The sequence below is a fragment of the Nannospalax galili genome, unplaced genomic scaffold (genome assembly GCF_000622305.1).
Source record: "Nannospalax galili isolate Female #2095 unplaced genomic scaffold, S.galili_v1.0 scaffold1895, whole genome shotgun sequence".
In the NCBI taxonomy this organism is placed as follows: Eukaryota; Metazoa; Chordata; class Mammalia; order Rodentia; family Spalacidae; genus Nannospalax; species Nannospalax galili.
In genome coordinates this window covers 597463-614612 of record NW_008336020.1, presented here as the reverse complement: position 1 = coordinate 614612, position 17150 = coordinate 597463, and the positions used below count along the sequence as shown (strand labels likewise).

General features: G+C 38.8%; 1 protein-coding gene across 4 annotated transcripts in view; it reads left to right on the top strand.

The window, feature by feature from the left end:
* The window catches only part of Slc25a21 (solute carrier family 25 member 21), a 221830-nt gene that overhangs the window by 167214 nt on the left and 37466 nt on the right, over positions 1 to 17150 (top strand). For 2 of the 4 annotated variants that reach the window (XM_008830823.3, XM_008830822.3), the window contains 4 exons: positions 593 to 659; positions 7081 to 7140; positions 11474 to 11581; positions 13284 to 13415. In XM_008830823.3, the coding sequence (XP_008829045.1) occupies positions 593 to 659; positions 7081 to 7140; positions 11474 to 11581; positions 13284 to 13415 (367 nt within the window). The remainder of the gene's footprint in view (positions 1 to 592; positions 660 to 7080; positions 7141 to 11473; positions 11582 to 13283; positions 13416 to 17150) is intronic. The other 2 variants (XM_008830824.3, XM_008830827.3) reach the window with 2 other exon arrangements.

Sequence of the window (17150 nt, the reverse complement as noted above, 5' to 3'; positions counted from 1 at the left end):
ATTAAAACCTCATTTAATTTTATGTCTCATAGAGTTTATAATGAGTAAAAGATTGTATAAGCATAATAATTCATCTGTAAGCCTAAAAATGTACACTCAATTTTGAAAGAGATGTACCCTAGCTCAGAAAAATGTTATTGAATAGGTTAATGCTGTTGTAATGAAATGCTTCTTCTAATTGAAAAAAAAAATTGTAAAACTGGTTCTGGATGTGGCTGGGAGCCCCAATATCAGGAGTTAGTGAATCGACAATTCAAAGTTTCATCGCTTCAAAAAGGTTCAATCTACTGTGCCTACTGTGTAGGTACTGCTCTCTGTACCTGCAGTACAGAGAAAATAAAGATTCTTTTCAGTGAGATGAGGCAGAGTCATCTGTAAGGTACAGTTCATGTTCACCCTGTCTAGCAGTTGAGAATCACTTGTTCATTTTCTGAGTATCATAATACTAATAGATATAAGATCCATATCTTCAATCTCAAATTGGAAAACTTCATAATTCATATTCTAGATTGTATAATTATCCATGAACAAAAGTAGAACTACCACTTTGTAATCTCATTGCTCATATAAGAATGTTTTATTTCTCCAATAGGATTTTTGGGTTTTACAAAGGAATTCTACCACCCATTTTAGCTGAAACGCCAAAAAGAGCAGTGAAGGTAGGTGCTGCATCATCCCTACATGGAAACGGGGTGGGGCAGCAGCTCTGGGATGGGAAACAGCCCTCAGTAGCAAGGGGACACTAATGCGACTCCACATAAAACACTGAAAATTGTTAATGCACAAATTACAGAATAATTTTTATTCTAAGTAGACTTGGTCAATTCTCAAACATATATATCAATTTGTAGGGTTTTTTTTTTCAGGTAAAAGTACTCCCTTCTAATGAGGAAATTACACACACATAAATACACAGTGGTGAATGAAATTCATGTAATTAAATCACAAAAGCCACAAAATAGCTGGACCTTTTCTCAAAGTAATTCAGAAATGTTGCCCTAGAGCAGTGAGTGTTAAAGAAAAAGAAGTGGAAACCCCTTCCTCCTGGAATCATTTCCCTCTTATGAAAGATACCATATTTCTTTGTGCAAGATTCTTGCATATTTAAGTCAATTTTATCCCCACCCCTTAGCGTCTTAGGTTAAAATTCTCTATTCTGGTGCTTAAAAAATTATTGTTTCCATTTTTTAACCACGTTAACTGTGAAGGTTTATGCACCTCTTGGTGAGTTCAGTACGGGACTAGGAATGTGTGCCAGAACCCCAAGAATAAATTTACCTGTCCTTTTCCCTTCTGTTCTCTCAAGCCAAAATCATGATTGCAGTAGCTCTGACTGGCATGGCTCTCCTGCCCCCACCACTGACATCACCAAATATGGCTTTGTCTTTCTATAAAAATGATAGCATAAACATAGACTTAAAGACTTCCTTTCCAACTTTATGCCATTTATTTTAATGGCATAAAGCTTTTTTCATATACTTAATTTATATTTCCAATATTCCTGAAAGGCAAGAAGGGGCAGTTTAAATGTTTTTACTGAGTAAATCAAGGGGGTGACTGCATTAAAAAATTATGATGAAATAACCAACATACATACACAAACATCAACTTTTACATTATGGCAAATAGTAATGTAATAGAATTTAGTTCAGGGCTCCAATTCAGAAAAAGAAAGCTTTAAAACATGCTTTCTCTATGAATTTGTCCTCTTTGTTGCTGCAGTTTTTGTGCTTTCATATTATTACTTCAATACAAATTTCATTATAAGGATCTGAATTGCAGTAGAGGATCTGGAAAAAGTTCACCAAAGTACACAAAAGGGCTGAATTGAATTATGAAACGGCTTCACTTGATAAAAGATTGCCCGAGTCAACAAACAGAGCAGAGTTCCTGTTCAAAGGATAGCCACTTTGTCTCCCTGGAATAATGTATTCGTTTGTTCAAAGTTTCCCATGTATAAATAAAGTAAATTACAATTAGAGCTCTTCCTGAAATATTTTCCCTCAGTGCCATATATTAGAGACAATTTACACTTTAAGAGGATTAAATTTTATCAATGTTGAACAATCTTACCAAAAAAAAAAAAAATGAGCTTTGAAAAACTGAGTTAGTCTCTGCTTAGAAAAAAATAAAAGCAGGGTTCCATGCCAGAGCAATGGTTAACAGATGAACTTTTGGGCAACTGGATATGGTGGACGTGTCCCAGACATCTTGTTTCAAGTAGATTTCACCTTAAAATTATTGAGACATATGGTAAATACGTTGGCTTTTTAAGTATAACTTGGAGTTAAGCGTATCTTTGCCAGATGGATAACACCAGTTTTTCAACACAATTTATGAAAACATTCATTTTATAGATATTTATCTTGGGATTTGTGAGGAAAGAAATCACCTGATTGTAATGATTTCATACATCATAAACTGTTCATTGTGTGTCATCAAAGTTTACCTCAGAATAAAATATTCAGAAACTCGTGTGTGTGTGTGTGTGTGTGTGTGTGTGTGTGTGTGTGTGTGTGTGTGTATGTGTGTGTGTGTCCATCCCCTTGCATGCATTACTTGGTATGGACATTTTAGTTTCAATTTTATGTCTGTATTTTATTGTTTAAAATGAGATTAATCATTAAAATAAGACTCATTGTTGCTAAATAAATGAAACTTCTCTTCACAAATTAAAACAGAATTCAAACTGTGGTTAACAAGTGGAAACGAAAACTCAGGAAGAGACCCACTGCTCCCTGAGAGATGAGAGGCATGGTGTTCTGGTTTCTAGGGTCTGATATTGAGCCTCTCAAGTCCATTTTTCTCCAGATTCATATCAAACTCATAGGATATTATAAATTATGAAGGGTGTTTGTTCATTATTGTATACCTACACCTACTATGGTGTCTACACGTAGTTGATGTTCAGGTGCATAAATGGTAAAAAGAAATGTACAGAAAAATAAAGTTTATATATAGAGAGAATTCATTCCGTTTCGTCAAATTCCCACATCTACTATTCAAAGTATCTTGAAGGCCAAGACTTCCATTTCTGACCAAGATTAAATAACACGACCAGATTAACTCTCCCACTTAACGCAAACAATAACAATGGACAGAATACAAGAAACAACAGTTACTGAAGCACTGAACATCAGATAACGAAGGGTAGTAAAACCAGGGACAGGTAGAACAAACAGGATGAGCTTGGTGACTGCCCTAACCTCCTGACTTGAGAGGGTTTCCAGGCCCTAAATAAGGAGGGCAAATAAAGGCAGAATCCAGTGGACTCTTTGTGTTAAGAAGAAGACCAGAGTTTAAGAACAGGAAAGTAGTGGGAGATCTTAGGACAAGGCACCTGGGAAGAGCAAGATACAGAGACAAAGGGGGAGAGACAGAGAAAGACAGAGACACATATCCTGAGCTCTGCGGAAGGATCTCTCAGGTATTCAGCAGAGTACTGACCATTGTAAGCCTATGAGGGAACTCCTACCACCCAGGAAAGAAACATCCAAGAGAAACTCACATCCAGGAGAAACTCTCAAACATAACAAATAAAAATAAATAAATAAATAAACATGCCAAGAAAACTTGGCAGTGCACAGGACTAGGAACAGTACCATTCGTCCTGAAACCTCAACATTCAAAAGGTAATAAGAAGATGCTCAGAGGGCTCTTGTCTTAAGAGTGGAGAAGAATGAGGCCAGGAGTGAGCATGCAGAAGTTCCCATTTGTTAGAAGCAAGACTCAAGTGGTCCATGCTCCAACTCAACTGCATCCAAGAACAGAGTATCCAGGATGTCAGGTTTCTCATTCGGTTTTTTTAATTAGCATGGTTTGAAAACGATGGGGGTGGAGAGATGGCTCAGCAGTTAAGAGCACTGACTGCCCTTGCAGAAGACCAGGGTTCAGTTCCCAGCACCCACATGATGGCTAACAGTCGTCTATAACTCCAGTTTCAGGGACTCCGATGCCCTTTTCTGGCTTCCTCAGACATCGTATGACACAAGAGCACTTATATACATGTAAGCAAAACACTCTCACACATAACAAATAAAAATAAATAAATAAATAAATAAATAAAAAGAAAACAAAGGGTAAAATAGAAACCGGAAAATAAAAAGCCTAGAATTATCCTCAAAGTGTTAACATGGAAATCTTTGTATTTCTACAGTTGTAGGCCGAGTTGCATGTCCCCATACATCTTCGTTGACATCCAGTTTGGTCTCTAATCCTTGAAATGACAGAAAGCTAAAAAGAAACAGGGACAAACAAGCACTGAACAAATGTACTCCTTCACACAGGAAGCTGTTAGGACAGTGGAGACTTCTCTGAGCTCATCACCTCCGAATGTCCCCTACCCCAACGTCAGCACGGTTTCTTACAGGAATGTTTCCAAAACCATGCATGGGCCATGAAATCAAGTTAGTCACAACCAGAAAATTTTTAAATGAAATAGACTAGACACAAAATGTATTTACTACACAAAAGAAACTCATATCAATGTTTAGTTTCAATTAGAAATGCAAGACAATATGCTTATGCATGTCTCTGTGTGTTGGGTAGATGTTTTTATAACTCATAAAAGTTTGAAAAATTCTGCACTGATGGACTCCACACTTCAAGATCTTGTAGCTATCTCAGGTATAGTAAAAAACCAAGAAGACCTTATCCTCAATAGCAAGAAAGCCCTAGGGCAGAAACTATCCTCCCAGGCTGCTAACAACCATGGTATAATAAGGACAAGCTTTAGTGTTAGAGACAAACTCAGTCCGTTAGTCCATCTGTGAAGGAGCTCATGAGTGTACCTTCACTCCTACTCTAGCCTCTCATCTGCTGACATTGTTGTATGGATCCACTGCAGTAATACTTGCAAGATCTTAACATGTTTTCTGGACCACCCAAAACTCTCATAATTAACGCATCTGTGGTTCCTCTGTTGACCTAAGTAAAGACAAAAAATACAAACTGAAATTTTTGCCAGTTTCCTATGTGCCAGGCATGTCAGGAGATCCTACCTAAATTCTATTATTCATGACAACTATAATAACTAAGGTTTCGGTTGCTGGAGGTTAGGCAGGTGAAGCAATATGGTCACAATTTCATAGCTAAGAGACAAGTCCAGGGTTCAGAGGTAGGACTGCTCACTTCAAAATCCTGACAAGAGGATTATCGAAGCACAGTGATGGTGATAATGATGATAAAACAGAAGTAAATGGTCTCTGAAGCTTAAAATTAGAGCCAGGTGGATGGCTCGCATCTATAATCCCAGCGTCCAGGAGGCTGAGACAAAAAGATTGCCATGAGGTGAGCTTGGGTTGCAGAATGAGATTTTTGTCTCAAAGAAGCAAAACAATGCCTAAGACTGTAGTATTTTTCCTTCTATAATGATTTTGAGGGTTTCTGGGGTAGCTATCATCAACACACCAGTGTGGGATCAGGAAGGCAGAGGCACAGGCTGTGTTTGCTTCACTTTCGGTGGCTAGAATGAGAGGAAGCTAATGACTGTGCGTTAGATGAGTCAATAAATCCTTGTTCTAGAAGAGTCTATATTCATACTTGATCTAAAAGATCATGGCACTAAAGTAGTTCCTTGGTCTTTAAAAGAATAAGAATCAGGACTGGAGAGATGGCTCAGAGGCTAAGAATACTTCCTGCTCTTGCAGAGGACCCTGGTTCAGTTCCAGCACCCACATGGTGGCTAATAACTGTCCCCAGGGGATCTGACACACTCTTCTGGACTCCATGGGTATTGTAGGCACAGGTGCACTAACATACATGGCAAAACACGAATACCCATAAAATAAAAATAAATTAAAAAATTAGGAGACTAAGAATCAAGCTAGTGGTACATGAAGACTCCAAAGACCACATACGCAAGGAACCACTTCTTTCTTATAATAGACTACCAACTGTCCCCCAAACTCTGTTTTTTTTAACCTTGCCCTGTTTTACTAGGCTATAAAGGAATAGAGTAAAAAGTATTTGATTTTCCATGCCATTTCTTGGTTCCTGAGAATCAGACCTAGCAGACCAATCGTTGATGTTGGCTGTTACACAACTTAGTACTCAGGAGCAAAATATCCTGTCCAAGCAGAGTTGTTCCCAAAATACAGAACGCAGAGGAATAAATGAAGAAGAAGAGGGATAAGTGTATTACATGAAGGAATTATTTCAAAGCATCAATAGAAATGTGTTTGTAGGAGCTGAAGAGATGGCTCAGCTGTTAAGAGCACTTGCTGCTTGTGCAGAGGGCCCAGGTTCAGTTCCCAGCATCTGCATGATAATTATAACTGTCTGTTACTCTAGTTCCAAGAGATCCGATCCCTTCTGGCTTCCGTGGGCACTACATGCATGTGGTGCACATATAAACATGCAGGCAAAACATTCCTACACAGAAAATAAAACTTTAAAAAGAAAAACAAAGAAATGTTTGTACAACTGAGTACTGTCTTCCGAAGGTGCTAACAACAGCTTTATAATCCTAAAGGAAAGAGTAAGCAACTCTCTCCGTTCAGGTTGAGAACAGTCTTGCTCTGAGGCAAGAAATGGAGCAGATAATCTCGGTGTACCTTTCCTACTTTATCATTGAGTCTTCATAATCAGTGTTTTAAAATTCCATGGAGAAATAAGGAGAATAAGCATTATACGTGCAAGTTAAGGCTGAGAAATGGATGTCTTTCACAAGTGTGTTAGAAACTGGGCATTTGCTTGAGAAGCAGTTCATAGAGAAATTATAGGAGACCAAGGATTTCAGGTCTCTGAGCCTATAATTTTGAATCACTGCCATAGAAAAGAAGTCTATTTATGTCTGGGGGAGCTGAAAATGGCTATGGTAAATGGAAGTTGTATGGTTCATTTACCCCTATAAAGGATTCCATCAGCTTTTCTGTAAGTTGTTATAACTGTATTTGAAAAATGTGAATGTTAAAATAAGATCCAATAGCAACTATCCCAGACAGGATTAAAAGCTGTGTGAGATGGTTTATCATTTTAAAATGCTTGTTAATATGAGGATTTACTAAAGAATCTTTAGTCAATTAGAGAGTTTGTTACAGGAAATTGTTATAAATCTTTAGGTTTGGTTTTCTTTCACAGTTTTCCACCTTTGAGCAGTACAAGAAATTGCTAGGACATGTGTCAGTGTCACCAGCATTGGTAAGTAAGAGTATTTATTATACTTAAGTGTGTGTGCTATTTCATAAAGCAAAATCTAGAAACAAAAGCCCTTTTGATTCCCAAAGCCCAGCTACTAAAATATGAATTTGAGCTATTCAATGCTCAGCTACTTGTTGAAAGCCATCTTCATAATAACTCACAATCTGGCTATTTTATAGCTCCCAGTGATGAATTTATGATAATAATGATATGTCTGGAAAGGCCTATATGAGATATTGTCAAGAATATATAAGAAAGAGTACATTCATCAAAGACTCTTCTGAAACCAAAACGTGCATTTGTTTACATACATACTGCCCATATCTATTTATGAAAAAGTCAATATGCCTGAGATTATTTCTTAACAGGTCGCTTTTCCAGCTGTTGCTCAAGCTGTAGTAAATATAGGACTGCAAGTCACTTGGGATGAAATCACTCTGTGGTCAGAGGCAGACTGAAGGGCCTTTTATTGGAATGACTGTAAACAACTCAGCGGGGAAGAATGGTGATCCTACAATGACACAGCTCAAGTATTATACAAACTGGCTTGGTGATTTGGCTACTGCCCTGTGCCATTGCTCTCCTGTTTGGTATTTTCCTGCCTTCCACAAAGCAAGTTAAATTATATTGACCAAATATGTGTGCACTGAAAGCCCCAGAGAGAGCAAATGCACTTATCTTACCCTCCGAATCTGCAAAAGAAAACAAAACGAAGTGCATTGTTGCCCCAATTGGCAACATACCTTTCAGCTCTAGGAAAATCCCCAGTCTGCTCCTGAAACGTACCTCAAAACTCAACCGGAAAAGCTATGTACTGAGTTTCAACTCTTTAGTTACAGATGCTCTTCTGTGTATGGTGGAGTTACATTTGATAAAACCACCGTAAGTAAAGCATAAATGCATCTCTCCCACAAAGCATCCCAATTTAGCGGCAGAGTACACTGTAAAGAATTGGTTGCTTGCTCTTCTGAAGGGACAACTGACTGAGAGCTGTGGTATACTGCTACTGAACAACATCATGAGTGCTTATGGTACTGTGTGCCACTGACCTGGGAGAAGACTAAAATTCAAAGTGTGGAGTGCGTTTCATTGTTATACCATCACAAAGTAAAAAAAGTTATAGGTTGAACCAGTGCGGGTCAGAATAGATATGCTTTACTACAGACTGTATTTCAGAATTTTTCTGCCAAATAGACTATTAAAGAAATATTTGTCATCTCGGCTCAGCAGGTAAGAACACTGACTGTTCTTGCATAAGACCCAGCTTCGAATCCCAACACTCATATGGCAGCTAACAACTGTCTGTAACTCCAGTTCCAGGGGATCCAACAGCCTCTTCTGTTCTCCGCGGCATTGCACAACATACGTGCACTTACCTTCATGCAGGCAGTACACGCATACACATAAAATAAAAATAATAAATAAAATATTAAAAAAAGAAATATTTGTCATTTCAAAAACTCATACATGCTCCCTTTATGGAAATTGTCACTTTCTGTTATGACAAAAGGTCCCATCCAACCCCCTAATTAAGCAGGGTGACCATGAGGCAGGTCCTCCTACAAAGGAGCAGTGGTACCAGGAATCTCAAATTTGCATTACAATTCTGTTAATTCCTTAATCTCTTTCCTAATATCATTCTTAACTTTGGAAACATCTTGACAAAAAGAGGATTAAAGACTTCCTAATAGGAGAAAATAACGTGTGGTCTCCAGAGGGCCATCTGGCTGTTCAGTTGCAACACTGGTAACCTGGTAACAATGTGAGACACTACAGGTCTTTTGACTCTTGAGAGTCAAAATAGAAAGGCATTTGGCCACTCCACCTACCATAACTGAATTCATGCAAGCCATATACGGTTCTCCTCTTTTCTTGAACTCATTTACTTCAGTTTCTTTTTGATACGGTGAGGCATTTAGCCGTTAAAATATGCCCCAGTGCTTACATGAAAGCCCTGGAGACTGGAAAGCCAGCAGCAAAGGCATGTCTCTGCAGCAATCTAAGTAACATGATCTGCTGGTATCTGATCAGTTCTTTTGACAAGGGACTGCTGAACACTAGTTCTGACAGCAAATGTAGCAGAGCTTTATAGAAGAACAAAAAAGTGAATTACTTGGAAGATTGCATATAGTAAGTAATAAAACCCTGAACATCTGGATTTTAGCTTTCCCAGTCAGAAGAGTTTGGGACTGGTACTTTTTTCTCCCTGCTTTTGAATGCCTTGATACAAGTCTGAGATAAATGAGTAAAATATTTGGTCAGTTACCCTATACAAATTATGCTTAAAATTGTAATGAGTTGGGATAAATGGAAAACGTCATTAGTTATTCCTTCTCTCCTAGAATCTTCTCTCCTAGAATCAATTCTTCTTCTTTAGGGGGAGGGACAAGAGCAATGGCATTTGGAAAGCTCTTTCAAGGAGTTTTCATTCATTACTATGACCCTAATATAACTTCATGAGGTAGAGAAATTAGACATCACTATCTCTATTTTACAGATGACGAAACCGTGGCCTATCAAAAGCTGTATGATCTGTGCACGGCCCCAGCAACACAAATAGTACCTTTGTGTGGGTTGTGAGAGATTCCCCTTTCTCCCGACCACTGTCTCTCCAGAGCTCTAGCCTGGGTTGTGGGCTGGACATCAGCCTCCACATACCACTTTGTCTATGGACAAACTGCTGTACATGGAGGTTCTGGTCATACAGCCAGTAAGTGGTCTTGCAGGACCTTGCAGATCTGTATCCTGTTCTCAGTCAATCCTACCTCCACACTAAGGTTACAGAACACTTCTTGTCCCCTATTTTGAGGATGTTAGATATGCTAAATAAGAATTATATGAAGTCAGGCATGTATATCCAGCACTTCAGAGGCTGAGGCAGGAGGATCACTGAGAGTTTAAGGCCAGTCTGTGCTGCATAGTGAGGTCATATCAAAAAATGACTTTGACTTGATAAGCATATAATAGAGTGAATGAAATAGGGCAAGTGGTGGTAAGGGAGGGCAGCTAGGGGAAGAATGTCTAAATATTGTCAAAATACAGTGTATGAAATTCAGAAAAAAATTCAATAAAAAATAAAATTAAATTAAAATGGAAAAATGAATGAAGTAAAGAAAGGACGATCTCTTCTTCGCATCCCGTTAGCTCTGTCCCATTCCTAGGTGGACATAATCCTGCATCTTTTCCTGAAATTAGTTCAGAAGCACAGAAGATATTTCCACATTCATTTGGGAGCTTGGAAGTTTTGCCTCATTTTGGTTTTCTATGCATGTGTGTGTGCATGTATTTTTGTGTGTTTTAATTGCTGTGCTTATTTTTAAGGTATACTTTCTGGACAATCCCTAAAGTTTCTACTTAGACTAAAATTCTATAAAATTGTTATTTCCTATTGCTGAAATTCTAAACAAATAGCAAAAACAATCTGACATGCGAGCATCTTTAATAAATGTTCTACGTTTTAGTGGAACCCTTTAGAACGGTCCATCCACTGGTGATCAGATCTTTTATTGCTCAGCTTTTAGGTCCAAAAATAAACATTCACTCATTTGAAAGCCATGAGTTGGAATATAGCTTAGTGATAGAGCTATTTCCTACCTTGAGATTATGGGGTGATTCCCAGAACTGGAAATAAAAAATAAAATAGAGAAGGAATGAATAAAATAATTTGCTTATTGCCGGGTGTGGTGGTGCACGCCTTTAATCCCAGCACTTGGGAGGCAGAGGCAGGCAGATCTCTGTGGGTTTGAGGCCAGCCTGGTCTCCATAGTGAATCCAGGACAGCTGGGGCTACAGGTAGACCCTGTGTCAAAAAAAAAAAGAAGAAGAAAAAAAATTGCTTATTAATAATTTTGAAAAGTGACTCTCAGAACATGTGATCCAGTTGAATGTTTCCAGTTACATGTCTGTAACCTGAAATGTGACTTTTCATAAACATTTTATTTGTGGTTCTGCTCAATAAATGCATTAAGTAGATATTTAAAAGTGAAGCTCTCCTTTTACAATTTAAACGCTCTCTTAATTATATACATGTAGATGCTTTAGTAACCACCTTTAAACACTTAGACAACCCTGCCTTTTGTTAAAGCAAAAAGTCATTATGGATGGGGCTTTGACATTTTATGTTGAAATCGTTAGTATGTGGTTGGTGGCTTCTATCATTTCTTCCCCGTGAACTGTCGGCATCTACTGAAGAAGTCAGGCTGTTTGGTAATGGTGTACGGTACACTCACCTTCACCCTCACCACAGCTTCAACTGCACTGTGTAATGATAGAATATCTAACCCCATACATATGACCACTGGTTTCAAAGTATTGGTTGATTTGATTTTTCTAGACGTATACCATTGCTGGATTGGGATCTGGACTAACAGAAGCCATCGTGGTTAACCCTTTTGAGGTAGTGAAAATTGGTTTGCAAGTCAATCGGAACACATTCACAGAGGTAACCATACCATTTAGTGTTTTCTCACTATTAAAAGAATATTAAAATGTATATATATTTATATTTATATTATATATAAAACTATCCACCCAACCTTTATGAACTTATTAAAGCTATAGTCCAACATCATTAAGAAAGTAAAGTAAGCCAGGCATGGTGGCACACGCCTTTAATCCCAGCACTTCTGGAGGCAGAAGCAGGTGAGTTTGAAGCCAGTCAGGTCCATATAGAGAGTTTCAGGGGAGCCAAGGGATACGTAGTGAGACCCTGTCTTAAAAAAACAGAAAACAGGGCTGGAGAAATGGCTCAGCGGTTAAGAGCACTGACTGCTCTTGCAGAGGACCCAGGTTTGATTCCCAGCACCCACGTGGCAGCTATGAACCGTCCTTAACTCCAGTTCCAGGGGAATCCGAAGCCCTCTTCTGACCTCCACGGCATTGCACGACACGGGTGCACTCACATGCATGCAGGCAATACACGTATACACATAAAATTAAAAAAAAAAAAGAAAAAAAATCAAAAAAGAAAAAGTTAAATGTCTTCCAGAAGAAAAATGCTAAAAAGTACGCTAAGATGTGATGGGCAAACGTGCTTAGATTTTTTTTGTTTTCAAGCTCTATAATGACTTTCTGGGCTTTTCCCAAAACCCCTTCACACAGAACCAGTGAGGTGATATTATTGTTCTTTTAGAAAGACGAAGTCATTTTTTTAAAAATGACCCCATTCCTTTCCCCACCCCACCCATCACCCTCCCCCAAAGTTTCTGATAACCTATCAAAGTTGCCTCTGAGTTAAATCTGAATGAAGGAGTTACTAAACCTGTGTGGACGTCACCACTTGGACATTTAATCATGACGCACAATGTTCCATGGAGACAGCGTCCCTCAGCGTGAGCCTTCACTTCCTTCGACTTGCCTGATAATTCCCTTTAAACTGCCAAGTCTAACTTGTTTTATTCTTTGGGATACCAAACACAGGTGGAGGAAATGCCAAGGGCATTAGCATCGCAGGTCCCTTCCTGGGATTGTAAGTCCGCGAGTGGGTAGCATGTGGTGTAAACTGGTTTGGCGTACCTGCTGACCTGGCTTTTTCTGTAGAAAAGCACCTCTGCCTACTACTTCAGCAGCTGCTAATGGGTGGAGACGCCCTCACCCCGAAACCCACTTCCTGCCTGCTGATACCGCTTCAGTGCTCCCTGGCAGCTTCTTGCGCAGGGAAATGGGGGAGAGGGGCCCTACTTACCTGTGGCTGCCAAGACCCCACCCAGGGAGGCTGGGGGAAGGGTTGGGCTGCTGTAACAGATGGTATCTACTCAGATGAAGTCGATCCAAATTCTGAGAGAATTTGTGTTCTTGAGTTTCAGAAGGTTTTTGAACGTCAGAAAGGATTGAAAAACATCTTTGTAGTTTCTGTTTATGATCTGTTGTCTATTTTTTCTGGAACAAGGGAAAATGAAGGCGAGGAATGGGAGAAAAAGAAAGACAGAAAGAAATGTTTTTCAAATGCTCCATCAATGTGGAGTATTTAAAACAGTTCCCATGGAATCTGTCCAAGGAAAACGAGTTTATTAGACTGGGAAAATTACCAGCAAGAAGAAAATTGTGGAGCTCACTACCCAATGCCTCGTTTTACCCACTGGGAAGCTTGTTTGGAAGCAGCAGTGAGGGAGCTAAGGAATAAACAGGCTGCGGTTTTTGTCCAGGCAGCATGTGACTACAGGAACAAAACTGGGACAGAGCAAGGAATGCTCACAAGAATGAATGTACAGCACTCTGGTTTGCGCCTAGTGTTCCTTCTCTCTCTCCTGCGCCTAGTGGCTCTACACGGAGTCCAAGTAAGCACTACTTGTGCATGTGCAATGATCTGCCAGAGCATGATAAATACTCTGCCCATCTAACTGCTGCATGTGTACGCGCTCCAGGTCCATTTGCATGAGTGCAGGCTGTGTAAACCGGGTATCTCCATCATCTTTGTGTGGGGTTCAGGGAGCTGCTTGGAGTCATTTCTTTCGCAGTCTGTTGAACTGAACTTCATCACATGCTTCTTAGAATAAAATCTATTTGTCTCATTATGAAGTATTTAATAAGCTTCAACAAGTCTGAACTTAGCAACTAGTAATTATAGATCATATCCATCAACATGTGTTTACAGTAACGCTCAGAATTCAGCTGAACTGAGGTTTAATTTTGATGTGGTGCTTTAAAGGCAGTAAAGGACAAATTGAAAACATCATTTGCAGTGAGTGGTCACCCAGCATAAAGTAATATGGCTGTGTTTATTGTTAAAAATGAATGAATAAGGGCCTGAGAGATGACTCAGCAATTAAGAGCACTGGCTGCTCTAGTAGAGGACCTGGGTTCCATTCCCAGCACACACATGACAACTAACAACCATCCATAACTCCAGTTCCAAGGAATCCGACACCTTCTTCTGACCTCCACAGGCATTACACAACACAGGTGCACTTACATACATGCAGGCAATACAGTCATACACATAAATAAAAATAATAAAATATTTTTTAAAATAGATGAATAAATTAAATGTAAGAGAGGCAATATGACAAGAATAAATTTTTGGCCTAGTTGTTTAAAAAGAACTAGTAGTTATTTTGCTGCTGTTTCATAGGTAATTTATTTAGAATTCATTAATCCCAAACCCTTACTCCACTGACTAGCATTTTGTTTTATATGACAAGGGTATACCCCTTTGTTAGTCTCTACCCATGTTGCTTTAATTCTAGTGTTACATGCACTAACTTCATGTAACACTGAAGTGTGTGAAGTATGTATATGGCCAAGAATAAACATTGATCCTTTACTTTAAGACCTTGTAGACTGTCAAGTAGGAAAAGTAGGAAGAGAAGGAGCATGAAGAGGAGAAGAAAGATGTTCACTTAAAGCCCATCACATTTAAAAACCTTGAATCAATTTAAAGTTTTATCTACTTTCCCCACATTCTCACCAGCATCTGTTGTCATTTGTTTTCTTGATCAGAGCCATTCTGCCTGGAGTGATATGGACTCTCAAAGTGGTTTTAATTTGTATTTTCCTGATGGCTAAGAATGTTGACCATTTAAAAAAATACTTATTGGTCATTTGTGTTTCTTCTTTTGACAACTATCTGTTCATTTCATTAGCTTATTTATTGATTGGCAGTGTTTTTTTTAATTTGGTGTTAATTTTTGCAGTTTTCTACATAACCTAGATAACAAACTCCTGTGTGAAGTAAAGCTGGTAAAGATTTTCTCTAGCTCTGTAGGCTGTCTGTTCATTCCTTGAATAGTTTCCTTTGCTGTGCAGAAACGTTTGATTTTTGTGTTGTCTCACTCGTTGGTTCAGAAAGTTCCTGCCTAACCTGTAACGTCAGGTGGATCCCTTTGTTTTCCTCTCTCCATTTCAGAAGGGCTTAAAATCTCTAATTATTCTTTATTTATTTTGTGTAGGACGAAAGATATGACTCTAATTTCATTCTTCTACAGGTGGCTATCCAGTTTTGCCAGCAAAGGTGTTGAGTAGGCTTTTTTCCAGTGTATGTCCTTGATGCCTTTGTTGAAAATTAGGTGGCCACTAGCTGTGGGAGTTTATTTCTGGGTCCGTTTCTTCTATTCCATTGGTCTACTACCTATGCTAGACCTGCTTTTTTCGGTACCGTGCTGTTTTTACCATTATAGCTCTGTAGTATAACTTGAGAAACCCTTATCTGCTGTTGGTAGAGGTGTAAGCCAGTGCAATCATTACAGAATGCAGTATGACAGCGCCTCAAAAAATTAAAAATAGAACTACCATATGATCCAGGTATACCACTCCTGGGCATATAGACAAAGGACTGTAGATCCTAACACAAGGATACTTGCACATCCATGTTGTTTTTATTATTCACAATAGCAAGAAAATGGAACCAGCCTAGATGTCCATCAGCAAAAGAATGATAATAAAAATATGGCATGCGAATTTTACCTAACTACAAAGAACACGGAAATTATGAAAGTAGCAGGAGAATGGATGGATCTGGAGAATATTATATTGAGGTGGCCCGGTCTCGGAAAGCCCGAAATGTCATGTTTGCTCTCACACACAGATCCTGACTTTAATGTTTCATGTATGTCAGTAAAGGGGCGCCGAAGTGGGTATAGACTGTGGAACTCTATAGGAGGCCACGAGAGGGGGATAAGAGGGGCATATCGGGGGAAAAGGTTATGTGTGACATGGAAGTGGGAAGAAGAGTATTGGGAAAGGGAGGGCACCAGGGGGAAAAGACTTAAGGTAGGGAGGGGAGCAACAAAAGAAAACTTTGTTCAAAGAATGCGTGAGGAACCTAACTATCCGTAAGGGTTACATTTTTAAAATCTATCAACTATAAAAATAATGAATATTTATGTTAGAAAACATCAGAAACATCTAATTATCTTTCTGCATATAATGAAAATGTAGAAAAACATGAAAAATGATTCAGACTCTAGAGCAGTGCTGGTTCATAGAAACATAATATGAACCACAGTTTTTTAGTGGGTAGGTAAAAAAAGTGATGAGAAATAGGTGACCTTGATTAAATACCATATTCTACTTAACCCAATATATCCAAAATACTTGTAGAAAATTATCATTTTTAAATTAACTTTAGAATTTTAGATTTAACAAAATAAAATGCTTACCCCTCTATCTAAAAAGTCTTCATCATTGTCACACAAAAGTGTTCACACAAAGCCTGGCAAATAGTAGGCACTCAACCAATAGTAACTATTTGTAGATTTGAGTTGATCATATAAATTCTCCAGTTTAAGAGACAGATTTTTCTTGAACTACTCCACCCATTAATACTGAGCAGTTGCAGCCACCTCCAGGGATGTGAACAGAGACAACTTACTGAGTGGTGGCCAGTCGTCTCCCTCTTGTCCCCTGTAGGCCACCAGCACCATCTAGACTCTGCTGCTTAGTTTTTGTCAACTTGATACAAACTGAGTCACTTGGGGAAAAGGAACCTCAGCTGAGGAAACTGCTACCATCAGGCTAGCTTGTGGGCCTATCTGTGAGACACTTTCTTAATTGTTAATTGATGTAGGGGGCCCAGCCAACTCTGGGTGGTGTTGTCCCTAGGCGGATAGCTCTGCGCTGTATAAGAAAAGTAACTTATAGCAAGCCAGGGGATGCAAACCAGTAAACAGTGGTCCTCCATGGTCTGTGTTTCAGTTCCTGCTTCCAGGTTCCCACCTTGAGTTCCTGCCCTGGCCTCCCTCAGTGATGGACTGTCACTTGGAGATATAAGATAAAATAAACCCTTCCCTCCCCAAGTTGTTTTTGATCAGAGTGTTTTATCACAACAGTAAAAAAGCAAACTAGAACACAGACTGAATTCTTGTTACTTCACTTTACTTACTTTGTTTATAACTGATATCTAATTGTACAGATTTATGGAATACAATGTAATATTTCAATATATACATACATGGCATAATAGTCAAATCAGGTTATTTAGCATGCATACAATGTCATGTATTTAGCATTTATTGTGATACAAACATTCAAAATCCTCTTTTAACAATTTTGAAATATTGAATCCAATATTGTTT